The sequence below is a fragment of the Helicoverpa zea genome, chromosome 10 (assembly GCF_022581195.2).
Source record: "Helicoverpa zea isolate HzStark_Cry1AcR chromosome 10, ilHelZeax1.1, whole genome shotgun sequence".
NCBI classification, from domain to species: domain Eukaryota; kingdom Metazoa; phylum Arthropoda; class Insecta; order Lepidoptera; family Noctuidae; genus Helicoverpa; species Helicoverpa zea.
This window is the reverse complement of record NC_061461.1, coordinates 2,639,653-2,657,794: the sequence shown is the minus strand read 5'-3', so window position 1 is coordinate 2,657,794 and position 18,142 is coordinate 2,639,653. Positions and strand designations below refer to the sequence as shown.

The 18,142-nt window shown below is 37.1% G+C and overlaps 1 protein-coding gene across 1 annotated transcript; it reads left to right on the top strand.

Moving 5' to 3' along the window:
• Positions 1-2,163: 2,163 nt before the first annotated feature.
• LOC124634117 lies at positions 2,164-3,693 on the top strand. The gene is made up of 3 exons (XM_047169537.1): positions 2,164-2,497; positions 2,614-2,789; positions 3,562-3,693. The coding sequence occupies exons 1-3, from the start codon at positions 2,164-2,166 to the stop codon at positions 3,691-3,693; spliced, it is 642 nt and encodes a 213-aa protein (XP_047025493.1).
• Positions 3,694-18,142: the final 14,449 nt, after the last annotated feature.

The window sequence follows — 18,142 nt, the reverse complement described above, 5'->3', positions numbered from 1 at the left end:
GAAGTTGCAAATCCGAAAACAATCATACTAATGTTATTGTGGAAGTTTGTAAGTTCAGATGTTTGTTTCTTAATTACGCTCACACTGAACGAAATGAGCTGTAGGTAATTAGGGACAAATATAGATTCTGATTCACTTAAGATATTTATTTTTATTCCGGCGTAGATAGGCGTAGTTCCCCCCCTAGTAGAAGACACAACTAAAATATTTTAGGTTTATATTTCATCATAAATCCTAGAACACCATACAAGAGTACAAATCTTCGTATAGCCTAACGAGAGAAATGAGCAAATACTTTATTAATCCGGCAGAACAAACGGTACAAATACAATAACAGCACCGCGAGTACAAATGCTAGAACAAATTCAGTAATATTATAACAAGTTATACTTTTAAGTACAACTTGTTATAATATTACACTTTAATTACTTAATTACTTAAGTTTCATGCAGGAAAAGGCACTGTAAGTTACGAGAACGCTAAAAGTAGTCGTAATTTTAAGCGCAGTTGCAAACCGCGGTTATTGTCACTAAACCGAACAACTTCCGAAATGTGACGAAATTACACGAGCTCAAACATGCACGATTTTAAAGTTATTTAAGTTATGAACGTACAATAATTATGTAGGTACATGCATCTTATTACTAAATTCTATATTCTAAGCACATATCTAAGTTTCTAAAAAATCCTTTTCCCAACTATATTGGGGTTGGTTTCCAGTCTAACCATGTCTCAAGTAGCTGAGTAACAATGTTTTACACGGAGCGACTGCCTACTTTAACTACTTAACTCATATTCCTGGGCAAGTAAGACTGGTTATCAAACTTTCTGGCTTCTACCAACTACTATCAATTCCAGTACAAAATAGTATTCACAAGATTTTCTTCCATTGTTACTGGTACCCTGGTATTGAATTACCGCGCAGAATTCTCGGCCGCCATAAATTCACACTTGGCCCTAGTAATTCACGTCAACCTTACTGATTTACAAAACGCTGTTTTAGTTTTTTGTTGCGCTGTGAATAGCTTTTCTTTTTGTTTTACTTTTTTTGTGGAAGTACCTAAAATGTATACTCTACCTACCTCTCTAAAACGAAAGCACAATTTTCACTTTCCTGACTATTGCTTATTCATTTTGTTTACTCATAATATTGCTAGCTGTACCCTGTGGTACCACGCTCGTCCCGCGATACTAGGTAGGGACTACTCACATGAACTTTAGAGTTTTACTATGAAAGTGACAGATAGACTCACAGGCAGCTACTTCGCATTATGTTTTCAAGTAATGATTACTGTAGTTAGTTTCATCAAAATCTTTAGGTTGAAAAAGTAACAAACACCCCAACTCACACGTTAATATAATATGCGCGTATTTACGATTACTGTGATTTGAGGACCGTTTGTTTGTAATATTTAAAAAAATCCTATATTTTCTTTTAACAAAAACCACAATACGAAGCCATTCGTTATTTTTCTACCAACAAAGAAATAATATAAAAACGAAGTATAGAGCGCCCATATGTGTCGCAATCCAAGAGCATTTTATATTATACCAATAGATAGCCCGCAGACGGTCGGCGATCGAGTGCGAATAGAAATTGTAGATTTTCGCTATATGAGCGCCAATCGACAGCATTCAATGTTGTTCTGTATTAGATATATAGGGTTTGTGGTCTGTTATTTGTTGGAAAATGTTTTGTGAAGAAATATAAGTATTTACCAACCTACTGGCAGATTTTGGTAGGAAATCCGTTTATGAGGAAGAGAATAAAGGATAAGAGAGATGATAGAAAAAGAAGAACTACTTACTTGTAGTTTTACAATTCGTCGGATGGTAAAAATAGAATACGTTGGCTATTTAGATTACATTAAAACATGCATAAAAGGTAGGATAGGGGGTAGGTTCTCTATGCCCACTAGTACTTTGATGAGCATACTAACCTCCTTGATATAAATCTGCTTTTTGCGATTGAAAACTCAGAGCGAAAAACTCTTAAAAGCATAAACAAGCATTTTCAAATTTTAGAAAAAATATGTTTGTCTGGTTTCCTAGTTACTGAAATGACAACCGGCAACCTGGTTGTTGTTTCAGAAAATATTTTTGGTAATATTTAAAAATTATGATAGTTTAAGATAAATTTTCCAGTATTATATCAAACTCAAAATGAATTGGATTCCTAAGGCTAAGCTATGGGCAGTAAAAGCTGTGAAACTAGGCCGAATGAATATCAATGGATCTAGTGGACTCAGAGGGGCAAATAGACCCACTGAACCTACTGAATTCTGTAAAAAAGAATGCAGCGGCAACAGTAGAGTCAATTTCAGAGAATACAAGGAGTCGACCGGGCCTGTCACAGCATACATAACAGAAATATACCAATGGGTCGTGAAGGCAGTGCAAGTCAGGAAGATGATGAGCACTGACTCATGTGGGTCTACAGTACGCGATACAGTCAAAGTTAAAGAAAGCCGCTCGACTGTTAACTGTGTGCATAGCGGTAAGATTTGCACGTCAAACTGAAGAAATCATCCATATTACGGCCTGGCTTGGTTGTGACCTTACTGATATTGCTACTGAGCTGATTTCATTGAAAGTTCTTTCCATTTTTTCCAGATATGCCTCCACCGGCCCTGATTAACCAAGCTTACGTGCCTGCGAATCTGTTCAGCAAAGGAGGTATGGATTATAAAATTATCAAGCAATTGAAATCATTTCTCGATGTCCAGATGAATTACCATAAAACTATGGCAAAAACAAACAAAGCTGCGATGAAGAAAATCAAGAAATTGGTAAGGAAATGGCAGGAAAATTCGTGATTAAATTGTGGCGTTGAGTTTTTTAAACCGTGTTTTATTATGACTACACCCTTATCAGTATTTGGTAAAAGTTGAGAGGCAAGTTCATTTATATTTATTGTATAGTTTCTAGATTACTAAACAACAGTGTTTTACCTATAATATCTTCTTACATGGTGCCATTTTTCCGCGAGCCATAGATTTAGATGTTCAGTTTCAGAATAATAACTTATTTGTTAAAACCTTTGTAGTCTCAAACTTCTACTATGAGTAGTGCATTGTCTATTAAATCAAATGATTTTGACATTTTGGCAAACGTCAAAATATAAACATGTAGCTTTAAGTGTATTTTTTATTTTCTTCTATATTTTATTTTGATTTTGTAGTAGGTTAATATGTTAATCATGAAATCTTTAGTTGCAAAGAATAAAGGGATATTAAAGTGTAGTTTCAATAGACTCGTATTTGCTATTGCAAGGCGATACTCAGGTGAGCTATGGATATTTTGCTGGTCCACCTTATATAACTAGATTCCACCAGTGGCTTTGCTCTCATCTCGTGCGAACTACTCCGATGTAAGTAGCCCCGTATTCCACTATAAATGGGACTTCTAATACTGAAATATTTATTCAAATTAGTCCAGTATTTTTTGAGATTAGTGCGATCAAATAAAATAACTCTTCAGCATTATAAAACTGGTACAGATAAAGTAATAATGACTATAGTATTTATATAGTAGTAAAATATAGTGCATGATTTTTTATAGGCAAAAGCGATGGCAAAGCTGGTGCAATCAACCAAGCTGGAGGTGCTTTCAAGCAAATGGGAGCAGCTAAAGAGAACCAATTCTTCTACAAAAAGGAGAGAGAACTTATTGAAAACCTTCGACAAAATATGAAGGAACAATTGGAGTTCCATGAGGAGGAGATCTTGAAGCATCAGCAGGCTATTGAAAGGATAAAGAGAAAGCAAAGAGATATGTAGTGCGAATGTTAATGTACCTATGTGATATTTTTGGAAAATAAATTGACCCTTAATTATGATGCTATTGCTTATTTTATTGTAGTCTGTAGATTAGAATACCTTGTGTCATCATCATCATCTCAGCCATAGGACGTCCACTGCTGAACATAGGCTTCCCCCTTAGATCTCCACAGATACCTGTTGGAGGCGACCTGCATCCAGCGTCTTCCGGTGACCTTTATAAGGTCGTCTGTCCACATTGTTGGTGGACGCTGCGCTTGCTAGTCTGTGGTCTGCACTCCAGCACTTTTCGACCCCATCGGCCAGCTGGTCTGCGAGCAATATGGCCTAATATCTTGTGTGATGAAATCAAATGTTGCAACTTCAATATTGCTATCTTAGCCCTTTCTTAACTATGTAGAGGTCGGCTTCCAGTCTAACCAGATACCAGCCCTATTTTGGAGTGGCAGTGGTTACATGATGCAGCTGAGTACCAGTGTTTAACAATACCTATATTATTTATTTACAATTCGAAGAATCTGTACTCTCCTATCTTTAGGCATTTTGTGAAGTTGGTAGTGAGGAAAGCGTGAGGGTAAATTTGTGTAATTATGTTTAACTACTAACAATAATTTTAAGTTGTGTTTTTTACTAACAAAATGGACTGTGTATTGTCTGATAAATAAAGATTATATATATATAATATATATAAAAGATGGGAAGCATTCCCAACAAACAAAAAATCCTCTCATAGTGGCTAAAAATGCCAAAAATAAATTTCTTATAAGAGCCGTATTAACGCTAATAAGGGTGCGTTTGGGCACAAATTACAAGAACAATAACCTCAAACCCCCCTTATATTTGCTTTATTGTCAGCTTATTTTTCTTATATATACTTTATTATAGCAAGCGATAAGGGAGTCAAACTAATAAAAGCTAAAGGATTTGCTCTTAAAAAGCCAACCAACCTTATACATGTTTTATAATGGCGAGCAACAAGGGGGTAAAACTTATAGCAGCAAGACAAATTCTATTTTAAAGCTATTTGCCTTAAAATCAGTGTTTGGATTCTGCAACAAGTGTTTTGTTGAGTGATTTTTCACAGTTTGGCAGCGTCAACGAATATTTTAAAGAAAACAAGAACCATGATTAATTTCATTTATTTTTCTTAGTGTACCTGAATCCGAGAGTATATTGTGCTTGTTTATTGAGAAAACTTTGTGGGAATTCAAACGTATGATAAAATGTGGTACAAAAAGTGTAATTATATCAACGCGCCCTTGAATTTGAGTAGTTTTGACGTAAAAATGGGAATAATTATTACGGCATGTTTTTTATAACGCTTTTACAAGGGTAATATCATTCTCACAACGTCTATTAGAAGTCTATAAGGTTATAAGCTCTGTAATGGCAACATTTATTCCATCTGCTATCGCCATTTTATCTACCGTTAGGGTTCCTTTCATCATTCCGTAGCTGTATTAATATTAGCTATATTACATTTTAGGTATTATCACAAATTGTTCACAATGGTCGTATTTACGGAGATTTCACTGTTCAAAACAAGAGATGGCCATGGAATTTGACACATTTTATCGTACGAAGAAAATGTTTTCATTGCAAATATCAGACTTTGTCAAACATACCTTCACACTAAACTTTGTGATTGGTCGTGAAAAAATAGAAGTTTTGCTACTATTCACCTTCTTGTTTTGTCAAAATTGTAAAGAGTATTTGATTTATGATCTTTATTGAAGATGAATGTGAAAATTGTAATCCATAATTTTATTACACATTTCTCAGTAGTAATAAAAAATTTCAATACCAAGCAATGGAAAATAATTATTACTAGGTAAATGTAAATAAATAGATATTTTAATAAATAGATTGTAATATTTTTATAGTTCGGCCATTCAGAGAATGCGTTCCTGACACGTCGCGATTGAACTGACGACGTAACTTTGCAATGGCGTTGCAGTTACGATAAAAATATTTTTGCTGGTTGTTTACCGTTTTAACAATTGAGGAGCATTAAAACAACATTATTATATCAATAATCAATGAATGTTATAATTTTGTGCCAAACTGAGTGTCAAATAACTTGGTAAACAATATTTTTCTAAATCTATACTGCGCTATTACAAGGTTATGTCAGCGGTTTATATTTTGTAGTGCTGTGCTAAAAATAACAGGCAAGTATCGTAATCTGTTCTTATACAGTTATAATATAAAATAATACGTTTTGATTTTCTTTTTAAGAATTGGAAAATAATGGACTATAAGACTTAATTATAACGTTTATGAAATATAAAAATAAAACTATGACCAAACCGCATTTTTATACTTAGATTAAAAATGGTAACCCCAAATGGCGTTATGGGCCGCCATTTTGTGACGCTAAAACAGTCGTCCGTTGTCGTTTCGTGCGCATAGACCACGTTTTTCAAGTGTTTTCGATCTGTTTTTATTTGATTACCCGGCTTTTGTTAGACCGAGATATCAGGATTGATTCTGTTATTGATAATAATATAATTATACATGTAGGCGAAGATGATGATGAAGACACCACCTCCTCAAGCAAATCGGAGTCTGATTAATATTCTGTTCGCACATTCAATTCAATGTACTTGTAACAAAGAATAAATAAAACAATTTTATTATATGAATATTACCTTTTTTTGGTTTCCACTTAAATAACTAAAATATAAAACAAATGATTCCGCCAATTTAAAACGAAAATAATCTTAAAATAATGCGGCGGTTCATTTTGAAGGAACGGTAACGAACTCAGTGTTATGTTGTGCCCATCACTAGTCGTGACTAACTGATAGGTGTCAGGAACGCATTCTCTGAACGGCCGAAGTATAATAGATCACTCAAAGCCATTGTGAAATATTATTTTTTACTGCCCAGTTTTTGACATCACCACCGATATCCATCGTATTCAACTCAAATTTAGTTGAAAATGTATGTCTTCTTCACTACCACTACCGTTATATTCTTCTTGATTGGTTTCCTGTACTTCATTGTCATCTTCCATATAATCATTGACGGAACCCTCAAGTCATTTGTTGGCATCGGGTTGTCATTTTGTAGTATTATTCTCGAAGCAGTAGAAGTGGTATAAGAATATTTTAATATGACCATCTAGAGAATAAGACCTTTTTAATGACTATGTAAGAGATTATGGATTGCGTTCATTCTTGTAAAGACCATATATAATGCAGAATATTGTTTGTTGGGTAGACATCTTATGAAATTCTCCTATGAGTTTAAAAGTATCATAGTTAGCTTATGCATTACTATTATAAGAACAGTTAGCCAAATGAAAAGCTTTTATAAGGTTTTGAATATTATAAGGCTTAAAAGCATTGTAAATGCGCTTATGAGAATAACACATTTTCAATCCTTATTATAATCATGTAATTTGGACTTGTTATGGTTAACCCAACCAAATTATAAGAGTAAAGGTAATATTAGCCAAATCTTCTTATATTGTGCCATAATAAGGAACATTGACATAATGAAAGCGATTTTAAAGCAACTATAAGAAATTAGACCTTAAACATATAATTTTATAAGAGTAGTTTGTTTGTTGGGTTACCATAGATAAGCGATACATATTCGAACATTTAAAAATAAAATTACATGTAAAGAAATCTCTTCCAGCATACGGTTGTATGTGAAAGGAAAATGAGAATATTGCAAGTGGCAATATTTATAATTACTATTTGAAAATGCAATAGATTTTCGTTTGTACATGTTAACATGATTTTAATGCTTGCTAATTATTACCAAATCAATTATTCTATTCAGTAAACATCAAATCTATTAGAGCAAATCAAATATTAAATTTACTGTTTTAATTGCCGTATTATTGTTTCTGTTTTTGGATAAAGTTGGTATATTCGTCTCTTTGAAGTTTAAAGGACGATGGGCGTTTTGGTACCCTGTCCAACAGTGTTGAATCTAGTACCATTGCGTAGGTCTTGGCAAGGCAAAAAATGTTTACTATGACGACTAGTCCGAAATCCTTGTCCATTTCCCGTGACATCGACTAATAGAATGTGTAATGTTCATAAATCATCAACGTAGATGAAGTTCTTAAATCCAACTGTTTTGAATAAAAACTGGTAAAGTAAGAAAAAAACAGGAATTTGGCCTTTTTAGAATGTTTGCCTGCCGATTGATTTAAAAAAAGACTGTGCAAACCTTTGCAGTTCACGCAGAACCAGCTTATGTATGTTGATGAAAGTCTTTCAGTATTTACAATCAATTGAGGTTAAAAAGTCAGGAGACGATGTTTACATAGTCCATATTACGACTCAATCTTGCTCCTCAAGAGGTGCTGAGATAATGGTGAATTTCTTCTTAAAAAAAGATGAATAGAAATGTTTTGAACTTTTGTCAAATCAGATGACGATTGTGTTTCCGTAGTATGACTCCATAGACTATTACAACCTTTAGATTATAATAGAGTGCATCAATCAATGTAAGATGTCTGTTAACTGAGTTTAAAATTATTACACTGACGACATAAATGCCTCTTAATGAATTTGCATATATGGATGACATATTTGTTTCTATGTCGATTCAATTTTTATCGTTCTTGGATCGGACAGCTAATTGAGGCAAGCTCCATAGTTTTTATTATTTTTCACGTAAATACCTTTCTAATGATATATAATACGTTGCTGTTGGAGCGGGTACCAAATCCCATACAAAGTGCCCATTGTCCTTTCTCCATAATATGCAAAATTATTTGATAACTCTGGTATTCTTGAACAAATACACCTATTTTCATGAAATTTGTGCGACGCATTATATAATGCGACACTGTAGCCTTATAATTTACGTTTTGCGTCTTCAACAGAGCTTAGAATTGTTAGATATGCTTCGAATCTAAAGAGGTTTTAATGGAACCTTTTTGCCAAATGTGGGATTTATACAAGAATAATGTAGGAGCTTTTTTTGAGCTTGGTGGTATTTCAGGACCCATGACCATAACCCTAGCCGGCATGCCCCTACCAGTTTGCTCCGACTTCCGGTACCTTGGTTCACTCGTCCAAAGTGACGGTGAGGTGAACAGGGACGTTACGCATCGGATCAATACTGAATGGATGAAGTGGCGACAGGTAACTGGCGCTATCTGTCACCCGTGGATGCCCCTCAAACTGAAGGGCAAAATATACAAATCCGTCATTAGACCTGTCGTCCTGTATGGATCGGAGTGTTGGGCATTGAAAAAGAGGGATGAGAAGAGAGTGCATGTAGCAGAAATGAGAATGCTGAGATGGATGTGTGGTGTTACAAGAATGGATAAAGTGAGGAATGATTACATTAGAGGAAGTCTGAAAGTAGCGCCAGTTACAGAAAAGATGAGAAGTAGAAGATTGTCGTGGTATGGGCATGTAATGAGGAGGGATGATACGCATGCAACAAAGTGTGTGCTAGGTATGAATGTAGATGGATGGAGACGAAGAGGAAGACCTAAGAAAAGATGGATGGATTGCCTGAAAGATGATATGAATAGGAAGGGAGTGAGTGTCAGTATGACGAGTGACAGGGGAAAATGGAAGAAAATGACATATTGCGCCGACCCCAAGTAAAATTTGGGAACAGGGCAGGAGAAAGAAGAAGAATGTAGGAGCTTTTAAATAATTTTGATTTCTTTTTTGTGCCTTATTGTCGAAGAAAATATGGTAATATCTTAATATTTAATGTGTCGGAGGCGTCCTCAGGATGGCACTATCGTCCGACATCAGTTAGGGTAATCAAGCAAAGAGATAACTCAAAGAAACTCAAAACTCAAACAAACTAAAAACTCAAACGTTTATTCAAATTAGTCAGAACAAAAGACAGCCCCCAAAACGCCCGCCCTTCACCACTTCCTATGTGTTTTGGCTGGGGAGAAGAAGTGGCGGAACAAACTCCCCAGCAACACATGTCTGTCTGTTAGGTTAGAAGAACCTTTACACTTTAATTTCAAAAGACACTTTACACACTTTACAATATGGATCTACAACGGTACTACAACGCTAGGCAATAACACTAGGTACACTAGACGTGACGTAGGGCAGTTTCGAGATGTGCGCAGCACGACGACTCGACGAAGCCTCGACCAAGACTCGATCAAGACTGAGCACCGCGGACGCCACGCTGACCGCCACGACTCTGCCAAGCGCGCCAAAATGTTGTTTCACCGGTAACGCCACCAGAGGGCGCGCTTGCGTGACGTTTAGTGTCCGTACTAATGACAGTCTCCGACACGGCCATCTTGACAACTCACACGTCCTCGTGTGAGGTAGGTATCTGGAACAAGAATTCACGGAAAGTAAGACGTCCTTTGTTCGGCCTTCCTGACCAAACGTTAGGAAATGAAATCGTAAAATGAAAACAACAAAATTTATTCTCATTCACATTTACATTGTCATAACACAAGAATCTCAGCATTTAAATTACAAAATCAACATTCGAACCAACTTAAAAATCGTTTGGTCAAATTTAGTATGCAGTACTCTGTTCGTAACTCCACCTCGTCTAACAACTCATTGCCTCAATCCGGCAAAACCAGCGGGACCTCCATCCGGTACCCGAATTCAACACACACAACATATCACATTGCCTCTGTCCGGCAACTATGGGACCTGCTCAATAATTCAAAGTTACAACATTTTCTAATTGGTTATCGTGAAGTTTGTCTGGTCAATTTAAACATTTTCAATGAAATAGAATGCTTTCACCTTGTGTGATGACATGCGATGTCCTGGCCTGTCGCAACTCATACAGCCTCCACGAAAAATCCGGGGGAGGATGACGCTCCAAACAGCAACTGCAGTGCACCTCGCCCGCCGCTTGACTAGTAGACCTCGTCCTGTTCTCCAGGCTCGGTTCACCTTAGATGTTATCTGTTAAGTCAGAAATGGAAAGTGCTTAGGCAACCGATCAAATATTGACAACAATATATGGGTCAGCAACAGACTACCACAATGGTAAGACCCAAACACATGTTATGGGTTTTAAGAATACCAATCACAATTTAAATGAAGAAACTAGTTACATTAAATGCTAAGCACGAAATCAAAGAAAGATCGAATTGCTAGTCAGACTCAACTCGTAAATTACTAAATCATTACAGCTACGGTTGTCATTCACATCAACGCCTTCTACTCGATAGGCTTCACATAACTGTCGTGTCCCTTAGCAGAGCTCACAGCCCATCCTGGCCTCCTAGGGACCACAACCACAACCACAGTGACATGACACCAACTGTACCACAGATGTATACGGGTCTCTTCCTGGTCACCCCGATGCCGTCACACAGGCCAACGAGTCTCTTCCAGGTCACCCCGATACCCATCATAGGTACAGCTTAACACAATGAAATTACCGAGTAGGTGAACGTAACACCTTACCAAAATCTATAGTCTGATGCACAATTCAATCAAATGACGCAAAAACTGAAATATTCTAACTTTAGGATATTGATGAGATCAGGTAACTAATAATTTTCAACTCTGGGATCAAACCTAGGTTCACGGTTTCTGATTCTAATTATCTACGATTCCACCAATTAATGAGCACTACCACTAAACAACGAGACTGAAACTGCCTCAAGTTTAAAAATGTCGTAAGACAAATAACCTCAACATAAAGCAAAAATGGATCGGTCTCACCGGGTTTCCACTCAACACCTCAACGCGCATGACGATGCGCACATCGCTATGGCGCGCAGTACAGTGGCTTTCGCGAACGTGAAGCCACGTAGATGCACGAGCACCAACACTCCGAACTCACGATAACACACGACACGTTGACACGTTGGGCTCCTGGCAGGCAGCTGGGATGCTCCGCAGTAATTTTGTCACCATATTGCACAATAACGACCGTCATTGTTGAAACATGAAAAAAAGACAAATTCGGTTAATTTTCTAGCATACCCTCAATAACTAGCTTGACATGTAACAATGGAAAACGATACCATTACCATAACCGTGGTTACCATACTTCTACCTTCGCTGAAATTCTTAATAAATCTTCTACTACAACCTCCATTTGAAATTATCAACGTTCCATTTTTTTTTAACCAAATGATTCAAAGTCCGCTTACGTCGTTAAATACACACTAACAAAATTCACATAGCAAACCTTACTAACAAAAGTCAAAACTAAGCTCAATTCAACAATTTCCGTCAAGACAACCTCTATCCGGAGTCTGATAGTCACCATTTCAAGACAACCTCTATCCGGCGTCTGACATCTACGACTCAAGACATCCTCTATCCGGAGTCTGACATCTGTGACTCAAGACATCCTCTATCCGGAGTCTGATAGTCACCATTCCAAGACAACCTCTATCCGGCGTCTGACATCTACGACTCAAGACATCCTCTACCCGGAGTCTGATAGTCGACTTGCCCTTCAAGACAACCTCTATCCGGCGTCTGACAGGCACACCCAAATAACCATTCCACCGAATAACCACCTAGGATTCTTCCTAGTGCTTACCGAGATCGATTCAATGTGATAGCAGTATCGTATCTGGCAATTTTCACCACTACAATCTTTGAACACGTGAGACTGTGGGCATTCGGATTACATCCCACTTCTGATGTCGGAGGCATCATCAGGATGGCACTATCGTCCGACATCAGTTAGGGTAATCAAGCAAAGAGATAACTCAAAGAAACTCAAAACTCAAACAAACTAAAAACTCAAACGTTTATTCAAATTAGTCAGAACAAAAGACAGCCCCCAAAACGCCCGCCCTTCACCACTTCCTATGTGTTTTGGCTGGGGAGAAGAAGTGGCGGAACAAACTCCCCAGCAACACATGTCTGTCTGTTAGGTTAGAAGAACCTTTACACACTTTACAATATGGATCTACAACGGTACTACAACGCTAGGCAATAACACTAGGTACACTAGACGTGACGTAGGGCAGTTTCGAGATGTGCGCAGCACGACGACTCGACGAAGCCTCGACCAAGACTCGATCAAGACTGAGCACCGCGGACGCCACGCTGACCGCCACGACTCTGCCAAGCGCGCCAAAATGTTGTTTCACCGGTAACGCCACCAGAGGGCGCGCTTGCGTGACGTTTAGTGTCCGTACTAATGACAGTCTCCGACAAATGCATAATTATTCATTAACTTTGTTCTCCCCTTTTAAATTTTCTGATTCATTATTTCAGAATTTTACCGCGATATCATCGTCTACTGCAGTAATAAGTATTCTTACGGTATTCTCATTACATTATTAGCTCTATACATTTCAGTCACATCCTCTTCTGATATATGAGGGAAAAATGCCGAATTAATTAATTTAATTCACTTTTTATCTTCTAAACATTGCTAAGTCTATGGCAAAAACTAAATTTATGAGGACACACCACCGAAGACAAGTCAACGGTTGACAACTGAATGTAATTAATTAAGACGCAGGCCCGGCCGCGCCATGCTTTGTTTTGATAAAATAAAGGATCTGGCTCTCGTTTCAGTTTCCCTCTCGAGTTTATTTAATTTCGTTTTTTGCTGAGGAAATTGTACATTTTGTAAAAACTCTGTCGAAATGATCGAGTTTGCATGATGACTTTCAGACGAATACAATATTATCACAACAAGTATAGTAATCTTTAAGATTCAAATAAGTTATACTTTAGGTAAATTGAATCTTAAAGTCTATATGTTTCAATTAGGAATCCGCATTGACTAATAATTCATACTAGCTATATCTGGGGGCACGGTAGTGACCCGCCAACACGAGCCAAGCAAAGCGCAAAGGCACTACCTCATTCTTCTTGAAAATGACGAAATGCTTCGTCGTATTTTTGATACGTACTCTCCTAATTTGGGAACCATATACACCAGACATCTAATACACGAGAAATCTTAATACATTTAGGATATATCCAGAATATTGGGTTTCTAAGCAAAGATCAAGAGACAATATGCATATAGGTCAGGTCGTTTCTAGGCTAAGTATTAGACAATGATGCCCCGACGTCCGATATGCATCGCAATGCAAGCAACTTAGGTCAACTGGGAGACGGAATCGATAGCTTGGATTAGTAATGCGGGCTAGATCTAGTTGTGACCCTAAACGGTTCTGTGTGTTGAAGAAAATCAAAGATCGAAGTGGTTAGTCTATACCTAGCTAATCAATAATAGCATGCCACAACTTTTAGAAATTTGTACACGTATTGCAGTACTATTAATACCTCATTTTAATTTGATGGTCATCTTCACTGGTAAGTTTGCCCTCGTAAAAATTCTCGGCATGCAGCTTGGCATCTGAATTTGTGTCTAGACAGACGATATCTGCTTTTAGTACATCGATACATGGAAATTGGTGCATGCATAAAACTGCCACAACTAATGATATTCTTTTTCCTAGCCTGCATCTTTGCTGAATCAAGGCCACCCCATTTCGTCTCCACACCTCGCGATTCCTCTAGTGTTCCAGTTGCAGTAGTAACGTCCAAATGGAAAAATAATTAACTTTAAGTAACTTCTGCAAATACTACATTTATTTCTATCTGTTAACTTGTTCACCAACTAAGCCGCAACAAAGAAAAATGGCTCCCACAAACTGCAACAAACAATTTCTTCGCACGCATACAAACTAGTTAAAAAAATATCATTACACGCATACAGCGGGTGTTATTACACATACCGATACGACGTGGAATTTCCCCCGGAAAACCTACTTTATATTAAGTCGTAAATTTGAACGAACGGTCGGCGTACGAGCCAATTTCCAACACTTATTTGTCGCGCCGAGGGTACTGTGTAGCTGATGCGGGAATATAACCAATAGGGATTTAGGAGAAATAACTGGGAATTTTGTTAGTGCTGTCAATGTTATAGAGAAAGATTTTGACAGTAAAAGATAGAAGAAAGTGTTCGCACAAAATATAATTTAAGATTGATTAATATAGGCTAATTAGCTACACCCGGAGACTTAACACGATACACATAAACTGTACTCCGCGATTCCACACGCATTCTTAAGTAGCTACTTACTTCCCTCAACCGTATGAATAGTAACCAGTTGTCATATCTCAAGCTACATAATACTGTAAAGTTTCATTAAAACTATTCATCAGCTTTTGTCTCAGAAGGGAAACATCCATTCATAGAAAGATTCAAGTATCACATTTATTTTAATCCAGAAAGATATTCTGCAACAAGCAAGTACAATTATATTTTACACCTCAAACGCCACAAGTCGTGATTCCCATGAAACTCCTCGGCGTTGCCTGATTAATGGCTGCTTACCCGGACCAATCAAGTAGTTCCCCTGAGGCAAACAATTAAACCAGCGTTCCGATTGATAGATGGCGAACTATGGGTAATTACTCGTCCTTCTAAATAAAAAGGCTTTTAAGATTTTATCTCAAGGGGAAACAGTCATCAAGTTTTTAAATGTTGGAGGAAAAAAAAAAATTATCACTTTAGTTTGATATTTCTTTTTTGTATTTTTCCAACTTTTTGGAATTGATTAATTTTTACCATATTAGTGTATCTCCTGCAACATTTGAATACCCCTCTTAACCTTTGCAATGAGTATACGTGACGACGCCTTTATGACACTCCACAATTTATTGGAAAACGTGGTTTTCAAAACATAGCCCTTTTCCAATTAGCTGTCACTGTGTCTTTTTCTGCGCTAAATATATGTACTCCGTGACACAATGTGACGCTGTGTCTCATGTGTGCTAGGTTGAAATGCAGGTGACTGTGAACAGAGCTTTGAAGTTTCTCTGTAGGTGATAAATAGTTCGCTTGAATGCTCTCAAAGGCCCGTCATGTTTAAAAAAGTCAATAATAACGCTCTTTTGGACTACACAGGGATAGTGTTCAATCGTTTTACTTGCAGTTTCTGCTTCGGTGAAATTGTTTGATCACAGAGAGTTATTTTTAGAATTTACATGGTACAGCTCAGCTTGTGTATGTATTTGTTACAAGATACCTGACCCTAGTGGTTTTAAAGTTATTGTGCTGTAGCAAAAGTGATTTTGAATTCAAGTGTTACGAAATATTGACTTAATTTATTTTTTTAATAGACTTAGGTTTAGTGTTTCGAATTTGATTTTGTATTTTTACCATACTTACATTCCAAATCCCACTGGATTCGTATTCCAAATTTAACCCTACGACCTTTGACCTTACAAAATGGCACCTCAGTCACGTCGCTCATAATTTCCGACAAAAAAAGCATTCTAGTATGTGGCCATAAAACCCCCGAGGCCACGAAAATGGCGAACCCAACTCGCTCGTAGCAACGCGACATGGTTTTTCACTTTGCAACTCGTAAATGCGTCTTTTGTTAACAAGCCTAATGTAGCAGTTAGCTTCTCAAATTGTTATCATACGTTTGTACTGGTGCGGGTATAATGAATGTTTTTGACAAAAGTTTTTGGATACGAACCTAGTGTGAAAGGGTTTTTGTGTTTGATTTGTTTGTTGTAGCTGATATTTTTTTGTCATGCGTGTGAATAAATTGTCATCAATGGTAAAGTAGGCAGCATTTCTATTAACCCGTTGTATGCCGGAGCCTAGATATACGCGAGTCACAATTGATTTTCTATTGTTTTATAATTAGCGAGATACAAGTATTTAACCGAATAATGTATTTTGACTAGGTATAAAGTCTTACAACCCAAGTGTAACGAAATAAAGTACTATAAAAAGAAGGTATATTTTTTATAATGCTCTGTTTGTGAAGGCTGTTACGAAAGCACTAAGCTGAGTTGACGGATTGTTGTAATTATTTTTTAAGACAGCAAAAGATATAAATAGGTACTAAAAATAACTTAGAAATGACTGCTTTAAACTTCCACAAAGAAAACTTTCATTACCACATCAATCAATCACAATAAAAACCTGTACTTATCTAAGTATATTGAAGTAAACAAGTAATTACTTCAATCAATCATATGACGTACATAGGGGAAGAAACCACCTTAAGTGGTAACAAACGCCACCCATGGGAGTTAACGTCAGTAACCTCCATGGAGAATAAAATGACTAGCGGAGATGTCACAACGAAACATTTCCTAAGAAAGTCATCATCTCCCGAGCTTTTTCCCGACTGTATTGGGGGTCGGCTTCCAGTCTACCCGGATTCAGCTGTAGGTCCCGGCTGTCATTGAACATTTTTGGCAGTCGTTACGGATAGTCAGAAGCCAGTAAGTCTGACACCAGTCTAACCAAGGGGTATTGGGTTGCCCGGGTAACTGGGTTGAGGGGGAACTCCCAGTTAGACTGGAAGCGGACCCCAACATAGTTGAGAAAAATGCTCGGAGGAGGATGAATAAGGCGCTTGACCTGCCTGCATTATGGCATCTCCGCTCTTTCTTTCCTTACTCCATGGTAACGTCACTCTATTTATGCACATTAAAACACCATTAATCTAATGCATTAACCATGTTTTTATTTACCAACATAATTTTATGTTTGCGGTGAAATAAAAGTGCTGTTGCATTTTAGGGTTGCGGTGTTAATGAAATGGGTTTCGCATTTGGGGGTTGTAATTTCTGGTTTGGGAAGTTAATTTTGACTTAAGTTTGTTACATGCTAATTATTAGAAGTATTATTAGGTACCTTGGTTTGGTTGACAATATTATTTTACTCAAAAATGGCTAAGCTGGAATACTGAGCTATTGCGAAATTAAAAAAAAAAACGCTTAATAAATTCTAAACACAATGAGCATAAACACAACTAGTTTGCTCATTTAATCCACTTTTTTCGCGTGAAACATAAAGCCAAGAGATTTAAAAAAATGTGCCACTGTTACAAATACCTATAGACAACTGAGATAGCACGCTTGGCATTAGCCATAAAATCTTACATCCTAAAATATATAAATCTAAAAATCTCATTAGATATGGTAACAAATAACTCAATCTATATGGAAATGCGAACACTAATAGTGATCAAAAGATTGAAAGAGGCGAACTTCTAAAAGCAGTTGGTACGTTATTTATTGCTCCCGTAACGAGTTGCCAAGGAGTTGTGCTACGATCATTAATAAGTTTCCGCACTTTCTTTCGAAAAGGTTCTAACTAACATCGAACGCTGTGGAACTTTAGAACCTTTTCTCTCTGAGCACTTCATCGTTCGGAACTTGGATGTTCAGTTTGAAAAGGTCCTATTTGTTACAGATTTTGGTGTTGGTTAGGACGTTTTCGTATTAAGTTGGTAGTTTGGCTGCATTGCTCTGATCTAATCAGATTCGAAGACTGATGGCTAACATTAATACAAGGCAGGAACTGATTGGATCGATTGATTGACTATTTTGGGGTATTTTAAGTTATATACTCCGTATTTCAGCTGCATAGTGTGGTAAATAAATTTTCGGATTTAAACCTGGTAATCA

Bases quoted from the DNA above. Each gene is read 5' to 3' on its own strand.
- LOC124634117 (XM_047169537.1), top strand. From the start codon at position 2,164: ATGAATTGGATTCCTAAGGCTAAGCTATGGGCAGTAAAAGCTGTGAAA. The intron at 2,498-2,613 runs GTAAGATTTGCA...CATTTTTTCCAG, and splicing joins TGTTAACTGTGTGCATAGCG to ATATGCCTCCACCGGCCCTG. The intron at 2,790-3,561 runs GTAAGGAAATGG...GATTTTTTATAG, and splicing joins TGAAGAAAATCAAGAAATTG to GCAAAAGCGATGGCAAAGCT.